General features: G+C 36.5%; 1 protein-coding gene across 1 annotated transcript in view; it reads left to right on the forward strand.

Annotated features, from left to right (window-relative positions):
- LOC146162763 (transformation/transcription domain-associated protein-like) overlaps positions 1 to 15,692 on the forward strand; it is a 91,213-nt gene extending 75,521 nt beyond the window's left edge. Inside the window, 15 exon segments of the mRNA XM_083384260.1 lie at positions 70 to 276; positions 868 to 1,038; positions 3,019 to 3,123; positions 3,334 to 3,474; positions 4,025 to 4,070; positions 4,605 to 4,801; positions 5,539 to 5,748; positions 6,499 to 6,642; positions 7,092 to 7,319; positions 8,695 to 8,906; positions 11,467 to 11,551; positions 11,860 to 12,107; positions 13,010 to 13,172; positions 13,587 to 13,729; positions 15,015 to 15,692. Of these exon segments, the coding sequence (XP_083240386.1) occupies positions 70 to 276; positions 868 to 1,038; positions 3,019 to 3,123; positions 3,334 to 3,474; positions 4,025 to 4,070; positions 4,605 to 4,801; positions 5,539 to 5,748; positions 6,499 to 6,642; positions 7,092 to 7,319; positions 8,695 to 8,906; positions 11,467 to 11,551; positions 11,860 to 12,107; positions 13,010 to 13,172; positions 13,587 to 13,729; positions 15,015 to 15,183 (2,469 nt within the window). The 3' untranslated portion in view covers positions 15,184 to 15,692.
- The last annotated feature ends 187 nt before the right edge of the window (positions 15,693 to 15,879 follow it).

Raw genomic sequence — 15,879 nt, forward strand, 5'->3', positions numbered from 1 at the left:
CAAGTGATTGAGTTTTTTGAATAACAACAAGTCAAATATGACGTCACTAACCCATCATTGTTACGTCAGGGCCTTGAAGTGATCGAGTCTACGAACCTGAAGTACTTCACACCTGAGATGACAGCAGAGTTCTACGCACTTAAGGGAATGTTCCTGGCACAGATCGGTAAATCGGATGAGGCCAACAAGGCCTTCTCAGCGGCTGTGCAACTTTATGGCCACCTGGTCAAGGCCTGGGCCCTCTGGGGAGATTACCTGGAGTCTGTATTTGTCAAGGTACAGCTTTTATTCTTATGAAATTTTTCTATCTTTAAAGTTAAGGTATTTTCCAAACATGGGGTGTTTTAATTTTGTTTTGTAAACATTTTATTCTGATTTCTTTTAAAACGTTTGTTTTAGCGCGATGGTCACCAAACTTGGACGAGTAAAACTAAAAAATAAAGTTCGCTGGTCAGATAAAAAACTTGTCGAAATTGGTTAACTTGATTAAACGAAGAAAACATTTTTCTTTTTACAAAGTATTTTATGGTTTAAGTCCAAATATAACATTCAAAATTTTGTTTTAGAACGGAATTTAAGTAAATTATAGCTAGAAGGTATTTTTCTGAGATTAATTTAAATCTGAACATTGCAACAATTTTTAGTATGGTGTACTTAACAATTATGTGACACATTATAATAAATTAAAAAATTGGTACAGGGAAATAAAATGATTTGACCGACATTCAATTAAATATAACGGAGTGTTGCTCTTCCAGCAGAATATATAAGAGACATTTCTTCAATTTTGATGTGAATGTATTAAGTGCATGAAACAACTGGTTAGTGTATACCTTAGCTTCGTCATAATTCACCCTTTTGTTCCAGAACGGGAATCCCCCTAATGGCGGTGAGCACCCAGGCGTATCGGCGATAACTTGCTACCTGCACGCCTGTCGTCACCAGAACGAACACAAGTCGAGGAAATACCTCGCCAAAGTCATCTGGCTACTCAGCTATGATGATAAAGACTGCGTACTTGCTGAAGCAGTTGATAAGGTACGAGTAATAATTTGAGTATTACCGGTAATACGGATACTTTTTTTAAATGACTTTACTTAAGTCTTTTGGACAAATGACTTGTTTTGATTTGACTTAAGTCTTTTAAACAAATGGCTTGTTTTGACTTGACTTGACTTAAGTCTTTTGGACAGATAACTTGTTTTGACTTGACTTGATGACTTGACTTGACTTAAGGCTTTTGGACAAATAACTTGACTCGGACTTAAGTCATTGTTTCAAATGAATTCTGAAGACGTTGGCTGGGTCGCAAGTGGTCGAATAGTATGGGTAAGCAATTAAGTGATTACCGATGGTATATGAGTAGTCAAGTGTTAGGGGTAATACGAGTAATGTGAGCGATACGTATCCTAAGGCTAGTCGAGTTTTACGGGTAATAGGATTATTAATGGTAAAACGAGTTGTCGAGAGGTATGGGTAAGTGATAAGTTGAGTACTGATGGTATTTGAGTAGTCAAGTGTTACTATACGAGTAGTCGAGAGTAATACGAGTACTCGGGTAATTAAGTACCTCGCTAAAGTCATCTGGCTACTCAGCTACGATGATAAAGACTGCGTACTCGCTGAAGCGGTTGATAAGGTACGAGTAATATGAGTAGTACGGCTCATACGAGTTTTACAAGTAAGACGAGTAATAGTGAAGTATGAGCAGTAATAGTATTACGGGTTGTTGAGCAGTATTGGTAACTGTTGAGTAGAAATGTTATATGAGTAGTCGAATATTACGACTATTAATACGAGTAGTCGGGTAGTTGAGGAGCTCGCCAAAGTCATCTGGCTACTCAGCTACGAAGATAAGGACTGTGTAGTCGCTGAAGCAGTTGATAAGGTACGAGTAATAATATGAGTATTACCGGTAATACGGGTAATATGAGTAGTACGGCTCATACGAGTTTTACAAGTAAGACGAGTAATACTAAAGTATGAGCAGTAATAGTAATACGGGTTGTCGAGCAGTATTGGTAACTGTTGAGTAGAAATGTTATATGAGTAGTCGAATATTACGACTATTAATACGAGTAGTCGGGTAATTGAGGACCTCACCAAAGTCATCTTGCTACTCAGCTACGAAGATAAGGACTGTGTACTCGCTGAAGCCGTAGATAAGGTACGATTAGTTATATGAGTAGTCGAGTACTAAGGGTAATACGAGTAGTATAAGAGTAGTCGAGATATACAAGTAAGACGAGTAATACTGAAGTATGAGCAGTAATAGTAATGTTGGTTGTCGAGTAGTATGGTAACTGGTAAGTTGAGTAGAAATGGTATATGAGAATTCGAGTATTACGGGTAATACGAGTAATAGTGGAATACGAGTAGGAATAATAATACGGGTTGTCAGGCAGTATGAGTAATGATAAGTAGAGTGATAATGATATATGATTAGTCGAGTATTACCGGTAATACGAGCAGTCGGGTAGTTGAGTACCTCGCCAAAGTGATCTGGCTACTCAGCTACGATGATAAATACTGTGTACTCGCTGAGGCGGTTGATAATGCACGGGTAATATGAGTAGTCGAGTACTTAGGGTAATGACTCGCCAAATTCCACTTGAATATTAATACAATTAATGTGACTCAAATAAAACTAGTACTTTTCAAGAAATCTGATGAGTCGAGTAGTTTATTTACCATTAATAATCAAGCAGTGCTATGCTATACGAGTAGGCGAGCAGTTTGGGTAATATCATAAGTTGAGTAATAGCAGTACTGTCAGAACTACAATTGTCGAGTTTATAGGTATACCAGTTGTCAGGGTAATATGAATATCCGTTTGCCTGACTTGTGACAAAAACTATACTTTCTATGGGGAGATGAGAATTGCTTGAAGGGTATAAAGTTTTCATTTAAAACTTTCAATGAAGGTAAACACTGTTAGTTTTCTGTGTGCCCTTTAACCTTTTCAAACAGTTTGAAACAAACTAAGTCACTGACTTAACCATCAATTTGTTATTCCAGTACTCGGTGGGGGTTCCCCCGATCCAGTGGCTAGCTTGGGTCCCTCAGCTCTTAACTTGCCTCGTTTGTGGAAACGGAGGGAAGCTACTCAACCTGCTCAGCCACGTAAGTAGTGATTGTTCTAACTGTATAAAGTTGAGATTAGGACGAATTCAAATCAACTTCCTTTTTATGTGTTTTTTTTCGTAACAAGCAGTATTGCGTTTCTTTAATTACCAACACATACAAAACCTTAATAGTTATACAATATGAAAAATATAACAGTCCTTAAAACAGAGCAATACCGTTATTATGACGTCGCAATATGCTCCCCAGGTGGCACGTGTTTACCCCCAAGCGGTGTACTTCCCCATCCGTACCCTCTATTTGACCTTGAAGATCGAACAACGGGAAAGGTACAAGAGCGCAGAGGCGCCCTCTAGCGAGAAGAAACAGAAGCTCTCTACCGACACCCAGGTAATTAAGCGATATTTAAAAAGCCTAATTAAGTGGCAGTTTATAAAGACAAACCGTAAAAGTAGTCTACTTTGACCTGATGAAGCACGGTTGTGCGAAAGCTTGTCGCGAATACAATACAATTTGTCTTTATACAGCGCCACCTGATTACCTTATTTAGAACTAGACAAATACGGCCATTCCAGGTAATTTAAGCGATCTAAGACTATTTTTGAGTTATTTTGTACAGACTTGAAAATAAATATGGCGGAAAAACTGGTTTTGTTTGTAAAACCTACTATAATTTTGTCTCCTGTGTGCAATGTTGATCTTTTTCGACTATATTTATGCATTTTGATGTCAGCGATTTATTTCGAGAATTTGGTTGGTAATTTTAGTTTTAGAATCAGTGAGGATAATATTTCTTTTGGAAATGTTCTTTGGAACTATCTTAGGTACTTTGGAGTATACTCTCGCTGCCAGGCGCTGTATTAATTTGACATTTGAAATATTTTTTCAATTGTTAGGTGCTTTTTTCAGTAAAACATTGTAAAATGACTTGTGTTTAAAGGTTGCAGATCAAGCGGAGTTGGCCAACGATCCATCAGACAGCCAAGGTAAAGTAAATTCTCTTTGTAATAATTGCAACTTAAAATCTTAAAGTTTGCATAACTTTTTTCCAGGAGCCACTAACAATGTATTTTATTGCTTACTTTTGCTTCATAATAATACTTTTCACTGATATGGCGGCTTTGAACTTGTTGTTGAGCAAAAAATCGTATTTTGATTGTTATTATTGATAATATTTTAACAAAATTAAAAAAAAACGATTTTTCGATTGTAAAAATGCGAAAGTGTTAATTTCAAATTACCGAAACTTTATTTAATTATAATTTTCAGAATGATCACTTTTTTTAATTTGGTTTTTGTATTCAATTTCTTTTTTTAATTGGATGATCACATTTTTTTAATCAAAATTTAAATAACTTTTGTTTATTAATCAATAGGACATTGTTAAGTACAAATTATATTTCTATCAATAAAACTGCCTTAATCTGAAAAATAAAAGATATTTAAGAACCAATGTGACTACCTACATATCTCCTGAGAATATAGCAAGCCTACAATTTTCGATTTCTATGACTTGACAGACTCCAAGTCTTCGTCGCAACCTTTGACCTCCAGCCAATCATCGAGCAGCGATTCTGGACCAATCAGAGCGACGCCTTCGATGTGGCGGTGCAGTCGCATCATGCACATGCAGAGAGACCTTCATCCGACACTACTATCGTCACTAGAGGGCATCGTCGATCAAATGGTCTGGTTCCGAGAGAATTGGCACGAAGAAGTGAGTGCGCTCTGTCGACAAGGATAAATTTAAAGCTAATGTTAATGCGAAAAAATATGATTTGAAAAACGTTTGGTTAGCTGATATTGTTCCCAATGTTGTGACTTAAGTTGTGTTTCATCAAATTGACATTTTTTAATTTAGCTAATGGCGGTCATTAAAGGTTAATCTTTCATCCTGAATTAAATCTATCATTGGTTTGTATTTTTCTATTTATCAAATAAATTATGACAATTCAGTTATTTTAACGTAAGTTTATGTCTTGTATTTTTTTAAACTTTTAAATGAAAACATTTTTTTACTTTTTTTACGTCTAACAAAAAAATCAAACAGTGGTAAATGCAAATATCGTATGGCTAGCAACTTAATCTTGCTAAACTTCTACCGCTAAAGCTAATTTTTCTTAGTTTTGAATTATTAAAAAAATAACGTCGAACGATTCAATTTTAGTTTTTTTTTCTATAAATTTTCTCTAAAAAGCCGTTGAATGTCTTAGAATGTTTTGTTTTTAAATTTTTTTACAATTTTTTTTTTTATTTTTGGTGCAAGTATTAAACTTAAGATTTTTATTTGCCCCGGTGTTACTTTTTTATATAAACTTTTTTATATAAATTTTTTCTAAAATGTCGTTAAATGTCTTAGAATTTTTGTTTTGAAATTTTTTTACAATTTTTTTTTTGAATTATTTTTTTATTTTTTTGGTGCAAGTATTAAACCCAAGATTTTAATTTGTCCAGGTGCTGCGTCAGCTCTGCCAGGGCCTGGCAAAATGCTACAGCGTGGCCTTCGAGAACCGCGGGGGGGTTTCCCGTGCCCAGATCACCCCCCACACCCTCAACTTCGTCAGGAAGCTGGTTTCCACCTTTGGGGTGGGAATCGAGAACGTGTCAAACGTGACGCAAACTTTCTCGAGTGCTGCCTCCGAATCACTGGCAAGGAGGGTGCAGGTAAGACTTGCTTGTACTTTATTTAAATTGGATTTATGTTATTGTTTGGAATCAATATTCGTACAGTCTTTAGATCTTTGAAAAACCCTAAGTTTTTTTTCCAAATTTTGATTTGATTTTCTGTACAGTAAGCAGGACTGCGGACTTGAACTCGAGTAGGACTTTGTAAAACTACCAGAGTCCCGGATCCGGCGTGCGCATGCGCAGTAGCAAGCTTCGAAACCGATAAGGCTACCAACTGTAAATTGTAAAGGGGGAATAGCAAAGGCCGGAATATTTGCTTCAGTCTTTCTAACCTATTGAAAGTTATTCTATAGTCGTTAGCTCTTTGAAAACACCCTATGTTTTCCCAGAAATCTTTAAAAAATTTTATGTCGAGCTTAAGTTACGTGTTTAAAAAAAGCCGTTGTACCTAATTTAAGTAGGAAGTATTTAAAATAGTGTTCGTTGTGCCATATCAGATGGTTAGTTTTGTATATATGAAACACTGAATCCTAGTAATGGCAATTATATAAGTTTATTTATAATGTGAGAGGTAAACCTAGCATTTACAAACCTATAGAAGATTTGTGGGGTCTAGTAATAAAATTCCTTTGGATGTCTTTGAATTTATTGGCGTATTGAAAATTCTTTTAAAAGCCCTATGTTTTCCAAAAGTGTTTAAATAGTCTCTGAATTTATTTTATAAAATGGTGTTGCCACCATGTCTTGCTAATACGTCATCACTCGATCGTTTTTCATGTCGTCCAGGCAACGGCCCAGGACCCTGTCTTCCAGAAGATGAAGACCCAGTTCACAACTGACTTCGACTTTAGTCTTCCTGGATCCATGAAGCTCCACAATGTCATCCAGAAGCTGAAGAAATGGATCAAAATCCTTGAAGCTAAGACCAAGGTGGGAAGAATTTAATATTTCTTTATTCTGTAAATCATTCTTCATTCTGTCAATCGTTTTTTTATTTCTGCAATTCATTAATGATTGTGTTTAAATTTTGTATTATTTTAATTACCCTTCAGTGTCTTTGGAAAAATAACCAACGGTGGTGAAATACCGCTGAGCAATGTGATGAATATATGCCATGTTGTTAAAAACAAAATTATAGGAAGGTTAATTAATAATTATAATACTTTCACAGAATATTTTCAGTTTTCGTTCAAATTATGCCGATAATGGTAGCTTTATAGAGCAAAGGTTAAAAAAAATGGGGTACGTGGAATAGTTTCTTAGTGTATAATTTGATTATCGTTGACCAGAACGACTTCAAAGGGGCTTGAAATCACAGAATACACATTGTGTATATGTATGTTTTAGCCACATCCACTGCATTACTATAATCCTTACAGATCATGCCCAAATCGTTTCTGATCGAGGAGAAATGTCGTTTCCTGAGCAACTTTTCTGCGAGCACAGCTGAGGTCGAGATACCTGGGGAATTCCTCATGCCCAAACACACCCATTATTACGTCAAAATCGCGCGTTTCATGCCGCGCGTGCACGTGGTCCAGAAGCACAATACTGCGGCAAGGAGACTCTACATTAGGGGACATAACGGGAAGATTTACCCGTATCTGGTAAGTTGGTGCTTAGTTTGTTTTCTTGGTGTTGCTGTTTCTATTGACACTTTGTATTGTCATGAAAAATAGAATACCTTTAAAACCTTAATATAAAAATACCGTTACGGTTAGTTATCGTTACCGTAGAAATATTACAAACCTAAAGGTTTACCTTTATCTATATTCTGAGAAACCAGTTGATGTTATAGAACCTTGGTTTATATTTTAACACCTGCATTAAGAAACAACATTAACATTAAAAAAAGTATGTTTCTTTGTTTTACTCATGAATCTTGATATCTTCATGGTAAAAACAGACTGCATCGCAACCTGACACTTAACGCTAAATGACACTTCTGTTAAATGACCACATTGCAAACTGACACCTCCTCTAAATGACACTAAGCCCGTTTATATGCACCTTTCGCGGGATTAGATTAAGGTTCAATCCGGATTGAAAAGTAATCCTTTCCAGCGTCGTAATTACATGGCGCGAAATTCAAGCCAGCTTGAGTGTACAAACTGCACTGATATGCATTATTACGTAATATTCCAGTAAACTTATGACGCACAACCGATTTTTCGGCTTAGGCTACTCCTTGCGGTAGCAATCTATTGCTGCTTGTTCGTTTTTATAAACCTAAAATTGAAAAAAATAAGAATTACCTGAGTTTGGTTTGTCGATGGAGTTTGGTTTGCCGAAGTATGTTTTTAACTGTATAGTGCTTCAGTTGCAGAATATAAGTGCAGGAAAGTTAAGCTTATGTGTCAACGCTATATACAAGGCAGAGTGGACAAAAGAAGGTGATGAGATGTACCAAACATGACTAATGAAAACTGTATTTGGCGCTGGCCTAGAATCCTACCACAGCGTTGAGACAATTATTAAAGCAATATGCAATATTTGGGTGAGGGTGGGCCAACTATTACTATTTAAACCTACCCAAACCCGCATCCTAACCCAAATAATGTTCGATTTTGTGGACTATAGACCAGCGCCTCTGTCACAAATTAGTATCTAACGAGTGTATGTAATATTCTTTCCTTATGCGCTAAACTTGTTTTGTTTACGACTAGCCGTTCGTGTTACGTCACAATGCCCCAAAAGTGGCGTGATGTTTACTGCGTTAAATCAGGTCATTCTACATTAAACGATTTCGGCCGTCAGCGAAACGAACAGATTAAGCGGAGAACGGATTAAAAAACACTCCTTTTGACCGATTAAGAAACGAGAGAACTTAATTCATTCCAGCACCAAAACGAGAGAGAATGAATTAACAAAACAGATTCGAATCCGGCTTAAACGTGCATATAAACGGGCTTACTGTCGCAAAGCAACATAACCTTAAATCCATGTTAGGTTTTAAATCCTTAAACTCCCTAATTTGTCCAGGTGATGAACGACGGATGCCTGATCGAGTCCCGGCGTGAGGAGAGAGTCCTCCAGCTTCTCCGGCTCCTGAATCCCGGTCTTGAAAAGAGGAAAGAGACGGCCAAGAGGCAGCTGCTCTTCACAGTTCCTCGAGTGGTGGCTGTGAGTCCTCAGATGCGACTGGTGGAGGACAATCCGTCTTCACTGTCGCTCCTGGATATCTACAAGCTAAGGTGGGTACATTTGATTGTTTTTATTATTTGAGTAAAACACCAGTGGAAAGTTCAAACAAATGGATTCGATACTACTGAAGTCTTTACCAGTGTAAAGGAAGTTTTGTAAAGTTTAGGAAGAGATCAGTAATGTTTGTGAAAGAATTATGCAAAGTTTAGTAAGAGTTCTGCAAATTAAGAAAGAGTTCTGCGAAATATCGGATGAAAAATGTTTTGTAATATTGACAAGCTTTCGCATAACAGTGCTTTATCAGGCCAAAGTAAGAATAAAAGCAATTAAAATGGACGACGTATTGGTATCTTCACTGCCACTCCTCGGCATCTACAAGCTAGGGCGGGTCTATTGAATAAATCTACCAAAGTCATAATATTCGGTAAATTTCGTTGTCCAAAAACGTTTCGGCAAAACAGTTAGTACCACTATAAGTGTTAAACCGGTACAAAGGTTGTGTCGAGGATTTGGATTATTTAGGTTCATTTTTTGTGCGAAACAGTTTTCCGTCTATTTGTTTTCTTTTGGTGGTTGCTAACGTAAAACTATATGAAGATGGGTTTATCAATATCTTAAAGTAAATCATTGCATTTTCAGGCTGATGAATTGACATGGTACAGTAATAACTTGACTTGGACTTAATAATTTTGCAAATGACTTGACTTGGGCCTAATATTTTGTAAATGACTTACCATTGCCTTGATAATTTTGCAAATGACTTACCTTTGCCCTAATAATTTTGCAAGTGACTTGACTTGAAAGATTTGTTTACGACACTGGTTACCAGCAAGTTGGGTTACAACTCGTGTTGAGAAGATGTTTTGAAATTTTCTCCAGTCCATGCAAATTTTTGTGGTTGGCGTGCAAATGTTATTCACAGCTTAGGGAAAACGCTGAGTTTTATACTTAGAAGCAGATATCAGGCGTTCACCTGTAAACCAGTTAGGTGTGATGGTACGTTTTCTGTTGTTCTTCCTTGTAGTAATGGTATAAAGCGAAATGTTTAATATTGTAACGAAACTAGCAGGATACTCGGGTATTGTCGTTACCTAATTCAAGTTTAAAATTTGCCGAAAAATGATTTAACGTTTGCAGTTGGAGATTACCAGGGAAAAAATGTAGAAATCCCAAGTAATATACAGGATCAGACTCTTAATAAAAGGAATATATATATTTTGCCTAAAACGGCGTCTTCAGCTCCTTAATCAATTCTATTTAATTACAGAAACTAAAGATGTTGTTTTAGGCGATATATATACAGTATACACCTTTTAACAAAACTCTTGATCCTGTATTTTAGTCGAATATTTTAACTTGAGTTTTATTGTTAATATACGCGTCAGCGGAACAGTGATTAACAAGCAGAAACCTGCTGCCAATGGTCTGGAATTCCATAAAGATACGCCCTTTACATATTGTTATGCAAACTTTTTCCGATCCAGACTTCGCGGATACAAACGCAGGAAAGCATACTTTACTATTCTGTTAACAGTTAATCAAAGATTTCTTTGGAATAACAAAATCTGCCTGAATCCGAATGGTGAAAACAAACGATTCTGGTTGCACATCAATGATAAAGATTAAATTAAGTACAGAACTTCGTAAACCAAAAATAGTTTGTTTTTATGTAATAAAAAGATAAATATATTTCGCTATAAGGCATCTTCAGTATCTAAAAACATAACACAACAAAAGTCAAGAATACGCTTTTAGTTGCAGCAGTTGCGGCTTACGGAATGCACCACTTGCCTAGAACAGTTGGTTTAGGTTTTTATTAGCGTATTCTTGACTTTTGTTGTGTTATGTTTTTAGATACTGAAGATGCTTTATAGCGAAATATATTTATCTTTTTATTACATAAAAACAAACTTATTTTCGGTTTACGAAGTTCTGTACTTAATTTAATCTTTATGATTAACAGTTATTCAGAAAAGTAAAAAAGCGCCTGCAAGATGGCAGTTCAGTTTAATTCAGCAGAGCAACAAGTGCTATCAGCTCCATACTGTACGTTATTGTGTCCGCAGTCGAACGTATGTTGTGCAAACATTGCAGATCGAAGCAAGTTTGTCAGCAAACGTAAAAGTGCCGACGCCCAATCAACAACATCTCTACTCTCTAGGTCAGGGGTTCTTAAACTGGGGTCCGTGAACTAGTTTTATGGGGTCTATCAACGCCAAATTGAAATATTAGTGTATATTTTAGAAGTAAATCAATTTATCTTTTCTTCAACCGTTCTTCGTTTAACTTGACTTAATGAAGCCCGGTTATGCGAAATAATATTATAAATATCTATCGTCAAGCTTTCTTAAAGCGTTAAGCTAGATTATAGTTGTATTTCATTTTATTCTTACTTTGTTCTATAGAAGTGGTTCCCAACCAGGGTGCCAAATCTTAACAATGCCAAATATTGGGATCCTAATTCTTGCTTTTATTAGTAAGCTTTTTTGCGATTTGTTTTTTTGGTATTTTATGGACCTGGGTGTGAAAATACATGTATCTACGAAAATAATTGTTGTTTTTTACTTTTACTACAAGCCTCAATATCGATATGTTACGTTGTCTTCGTAGGTGCACCAAGAAATCAGTGGAGCATGACGCCCCGATATCTCGGTTTTACGATCGACTCACGAACGTCCAATCAAGATCAACACAGGTAACCTGCAGTTTTTTATGTAACTTTTTTATTTGTGTGTAAAGATTCAAGTGTGAGGTGTGCTTCGAATCTTATTTAACCCATTTATCATAACAGCATTTTAAACTATATTTACCCTTGTGTTTTAACATACTAATCTTGCAAGCACCTTACAAAATTGTATCAACCTTAAAAAAATATACGGAGAAACAAATAAATGTAATTTGTTTAAAAAACGACAATTAGTTTCATTAGATTACTATTAAAGTATTTGTACTAGCTGTCTTAACCTGCCTAAGTATTCTATGATTGTGCTTATTTTCCGCCAGGTGTCGCACCAGGTGCTGCGTGACATTCTCAAGGACGTCCAGGGGTCAATGGTGCCACGCTCGATGATGCGAGAGTGGGCCACCAACGCCTTCCCTGACGCTACGGATTACTGGACTTTCAGGAAGAGCGTTTCTCTTCACCTTGCTCTTCTCAGCTTCGCGGAGTTTGCTCTTTACCTCACTAGACTTACTCCCGAGATGCTGCAGATTGCTCAGGATAGCGGGCATTTACACGCAGTGTACTTTAGGTAGGAGCACATAAAAATTGGAATGTTAAATATTTTCTTGTTGAAACTATAGGGTTTTTTAAGCGGGAATGGAACACTAAAGATTCTGTTTGGACGTCTGATACTTGACATTTTATTCTGTTACCGCCACCCTATGTTTATATATTTACAAAAAAAGGGTTTGCAAACGGTTTTGCGATTTTATACCATTACTATGGTCAAACAAGCAAATTAGATGACGTTGTAACATTTAAACGCATTTTTATAGGTTATTAGGCAGAATGTTAACCTATTATATATTTTTACACGCTGTTGACTTTAGGTGGGGTCACTTGAAAAATTGTAATGTTTAACACTTTTTGCCGAAACCCTTTTTTTCTCATAAGCGAGCAGTAGAATGTTAAGAAGGTTATTCAACAGGAATGTCCGATCTTTGCCATTTATTCCGATAACGATATTTCGAGCAAAAAGTTCCACGATTCGATCCGATTCCAGATGACGTCATTACAATAGTCCAGCAAAAAAAACAGATAAAATTGTAACCTTTCAAAGATGCACTTTTACAGGTTATTAGAACAGACTTTGCTTTGGCGTTAGTAAGTTTATTTAACTCCGGACAAATTTACCATTTAAGGTAGAATTGCTTCGACTGATAAATTAAGCGAATGGTTGTTTAAAACGTTTAATTTTTTATACCATTGACAGAAGTTTAAATTCAATATGATGCCGCTTTTAACGAAACATATTTCTCAACATATTATTAATGACTGAAGTTAAAATTTGCTTATGATGCCGCTTTTGATGAAATACATTATCCTTAACAACCTATTCTAAGACTAAATTTGTTACGACAGCAAAGTCTTTTCTCTACATTTCACTAAAATTATCCCATCCCTAAGTCAAACTTTTACACCTCTTCCCAGATTCGACGTTAGCGATTCCCGTGGTGATTTGTGCGCCAACCGGCCCGTTCCATTCCGCCTAACGCCCAACATTACCGAGTTTCTATCGCCGGTAGGTGTCAGCAGTGTGCTCACCGCTGCTATGATCGCCACAGCGAGATGTTTCCTGCAACCAAACTTCAAGGTAAGGATCACGTTTTTAAGTAGTTGTAACGAATTTTGAAGAATCCAAGTCAATTGTAACAAATTTTTAACATTTCAAAGAAATTGTAACGAATTTTTAACATTTGAACTACTTGTAACGAATTTTTTAACAGTTCTAGTAAATTGCAACTAATGTTTAACATTCTAAGTAAAATGCACCATTTTTACTTTTAAAAAAAATATCAAATGCAGTTCGAATGTTGAGAATTGTTTATTGGATTGACGGACGTTTTGGTTCGACTTCAGAATATTATTACAGGGTTCCCACCAAGCAAGTGAATCTTTAAATAGATTTGTACAACTCTAAATTAAATATAGTCTACTAAACTTTTAAATTGCACAAGAAATATTATTTTTGGCAACTTCGTTTTTGTAATTGCTATATTTTTTTTAGTTCGAAGGCTTACTGCGCGCAGTCTTGCGTGACGAGATGATCACGTGGTACAAGAAGAAGCAGGACGACAGCAGCAGCCAATCAGCGGCCTCCACCTCGTCACAGTCGAGTGGCTCCACATTGCAACCTCCAGAGATGGAAAGGTGAAAAATGATTTTGTAAACCTTAAAAAATAAATTTATGGTTGCTCTTAAGATTGTGTATTGCTTTAATATTGTGTAAGAATACATATTTTTTAGTAGTTAGACGTAGAAGTAATATTAAACCCCATACTTAATGATGATCTAAGACTGTTTATAAAAACAGATAAAACATAAAATCATTTCTTAAAATTTACGGAAATATATATTTCGCCTATAAAGGCATCGTCAGTTTCTCTACAAAAATCAAACATGTGAAAATTCCAATATTAGTAGTAAAAGTGTTTCCCCTTACTTAATGTTCAGAAATATTCAATTTTTTTACTTAATGTTGCCAACTTTTGTATGACTTCCAAAGCTTCTGTTGCTTTCCACCAAAAAAAAAGTTTTAAACGCTTAACCTCCAAGCGCGGATAATCTACATTGTTGAGTCTTAACCTTTTAACGCTTTACCAAAATCCGTTCACTGACCGATAACCAGAATTTGGAGGGCGCGATTCTTTGCTGAAACAACTAATATAAGTTGTTGATAAGCAGAACAGGAATACATAAGATTGTGTTATTTTCATTTGGCGTGAAAAATTATCTACCTCAACTTAATTTAGTAAATCAAAAGTATTCACGGTGCACCGATACCCCCCGATTTTTCGCAAATTGAGCAAGCGACATATCTTGAAATGGCTCCTAATAAAAAGAAGCTTAGACAAAACATGGCGTCCATTTTCCCTGTTATAGCGACTACCTGGTGACACTGGTCAACCGACCAGTGCTTTAGTACTAATTATTTAGTAAAGCCCAAACGGCACCACCATACAGTAAATAGAAACGAATTACAAACCGTAACATAACATGACGTCCATTTTCCTTGTTACAGCGACCAACTGGTGACACTTGTCAACCGTGCAGTAGCTTCAGTACTGACTATTTAGTAAACCTTTTTAACCAACCGTACACCACATAGTAACGAATTACGAACCGTGACATAACATGGCGTCCATTTTCCTTGTTACAGCGACCAACTGGTGACACTTGTCAACCGTGCAGTAGCTTCAGTACTGACTATTTAGTAAACCTTTTTAACCAACCGTACACCACATAGTAACGAATTACGAACCGTGACATAAAATGTCGTCCATTTTCCTTGTTACAGCGACCAACTGGTGACACTTGTCAACCGTGCAGTAGCTTCAGTACTGACTATTTAGTAAACCTTTTTAACCAACCGTACACCACATAATAACGAATTACGAACCGTGACATAAAATGTCGTCCATTTTCCTTGTTACAGCGACCAACTGGTGACACTTGTCAACCGTGCAGTAGCTTCAGTATTAAGCAGACTTCAGACTCTTGCAACAATGGAAGGAGGTGAGAGCAAGGCGAGTACATTGGTAGCTGCTGCTAGCTCAGCTGACAACCTCTGCCGTATGGACCCCGCCTGGCACCCATGGCTGTGACGTCATCACCTCCTAGCGGTCGTGGGTATGACGTCATCATCAGAAACCTTCACGTGACGTCATAGTTGGCTGTTTTGTCGCTGAAAGCAACCGAAGTGCTCGAATAAGAGGCGATTTTTCCCGACACTAAATCACTGCTTTAAACTGTAATAGTGTAATGACGTCATTTTATGATGTCATATTTTCTGTGGATTGACGTCATCCGTGATGGGAAAATGATTCTGCTGACGCGCTCTGTCAACACGTTTTATTTGTATTGTAGCTTTTTTCGTGCTGATGACGTATTTTTAGTTGAGACTGACGTCATTCCATTGCTAGCAATTCAACTTGTGCCTGGTTTAGCTTTTTTTTCTCGTGAATCGCAAAATTTTGTAAAAGTTTTTCTTTTGAAGTTGTGTTATAGTTGACATCGTAAAACATTGCCAAAGAAGCCGTTGTACATTTCATGCGCTTGTACTTGTTGTTGATTTTTCTGGGCCGTTACATTTTGTTAACTCAAGTACACTAATTGTAAAGTTTCCTGAAAATACATGCCGTACCTGGTTTTCGACGTTACGTTATAAACTTGTGTTGGTTTCGATAATCTCGATTGTGCGGGTTTTTCTTGCTTCGTTTAACCTTGAGTAAATAAACGTCCAATATTGAAAATCTGCATTTGTCTTGAATAACTTAAACGTACATATCCACAATGTGTAT

The sequence above is a fragment of the Ascidiella aspersa genome, chromosome 3 (genome assembly GCF_963924565.1).
Source record: "Ascidiella aspersa chromosome 3, kaAscAspe10.2, whole genome shotgun sequence".
NCBI classification, from domain to species: domain Eukaryota; kingdom Metazoa; phylum Chordata; class Ascidiacea; order Phlebobranchia; family Ascidiidae; genus Ascidiella; species Ascidiella aspersa.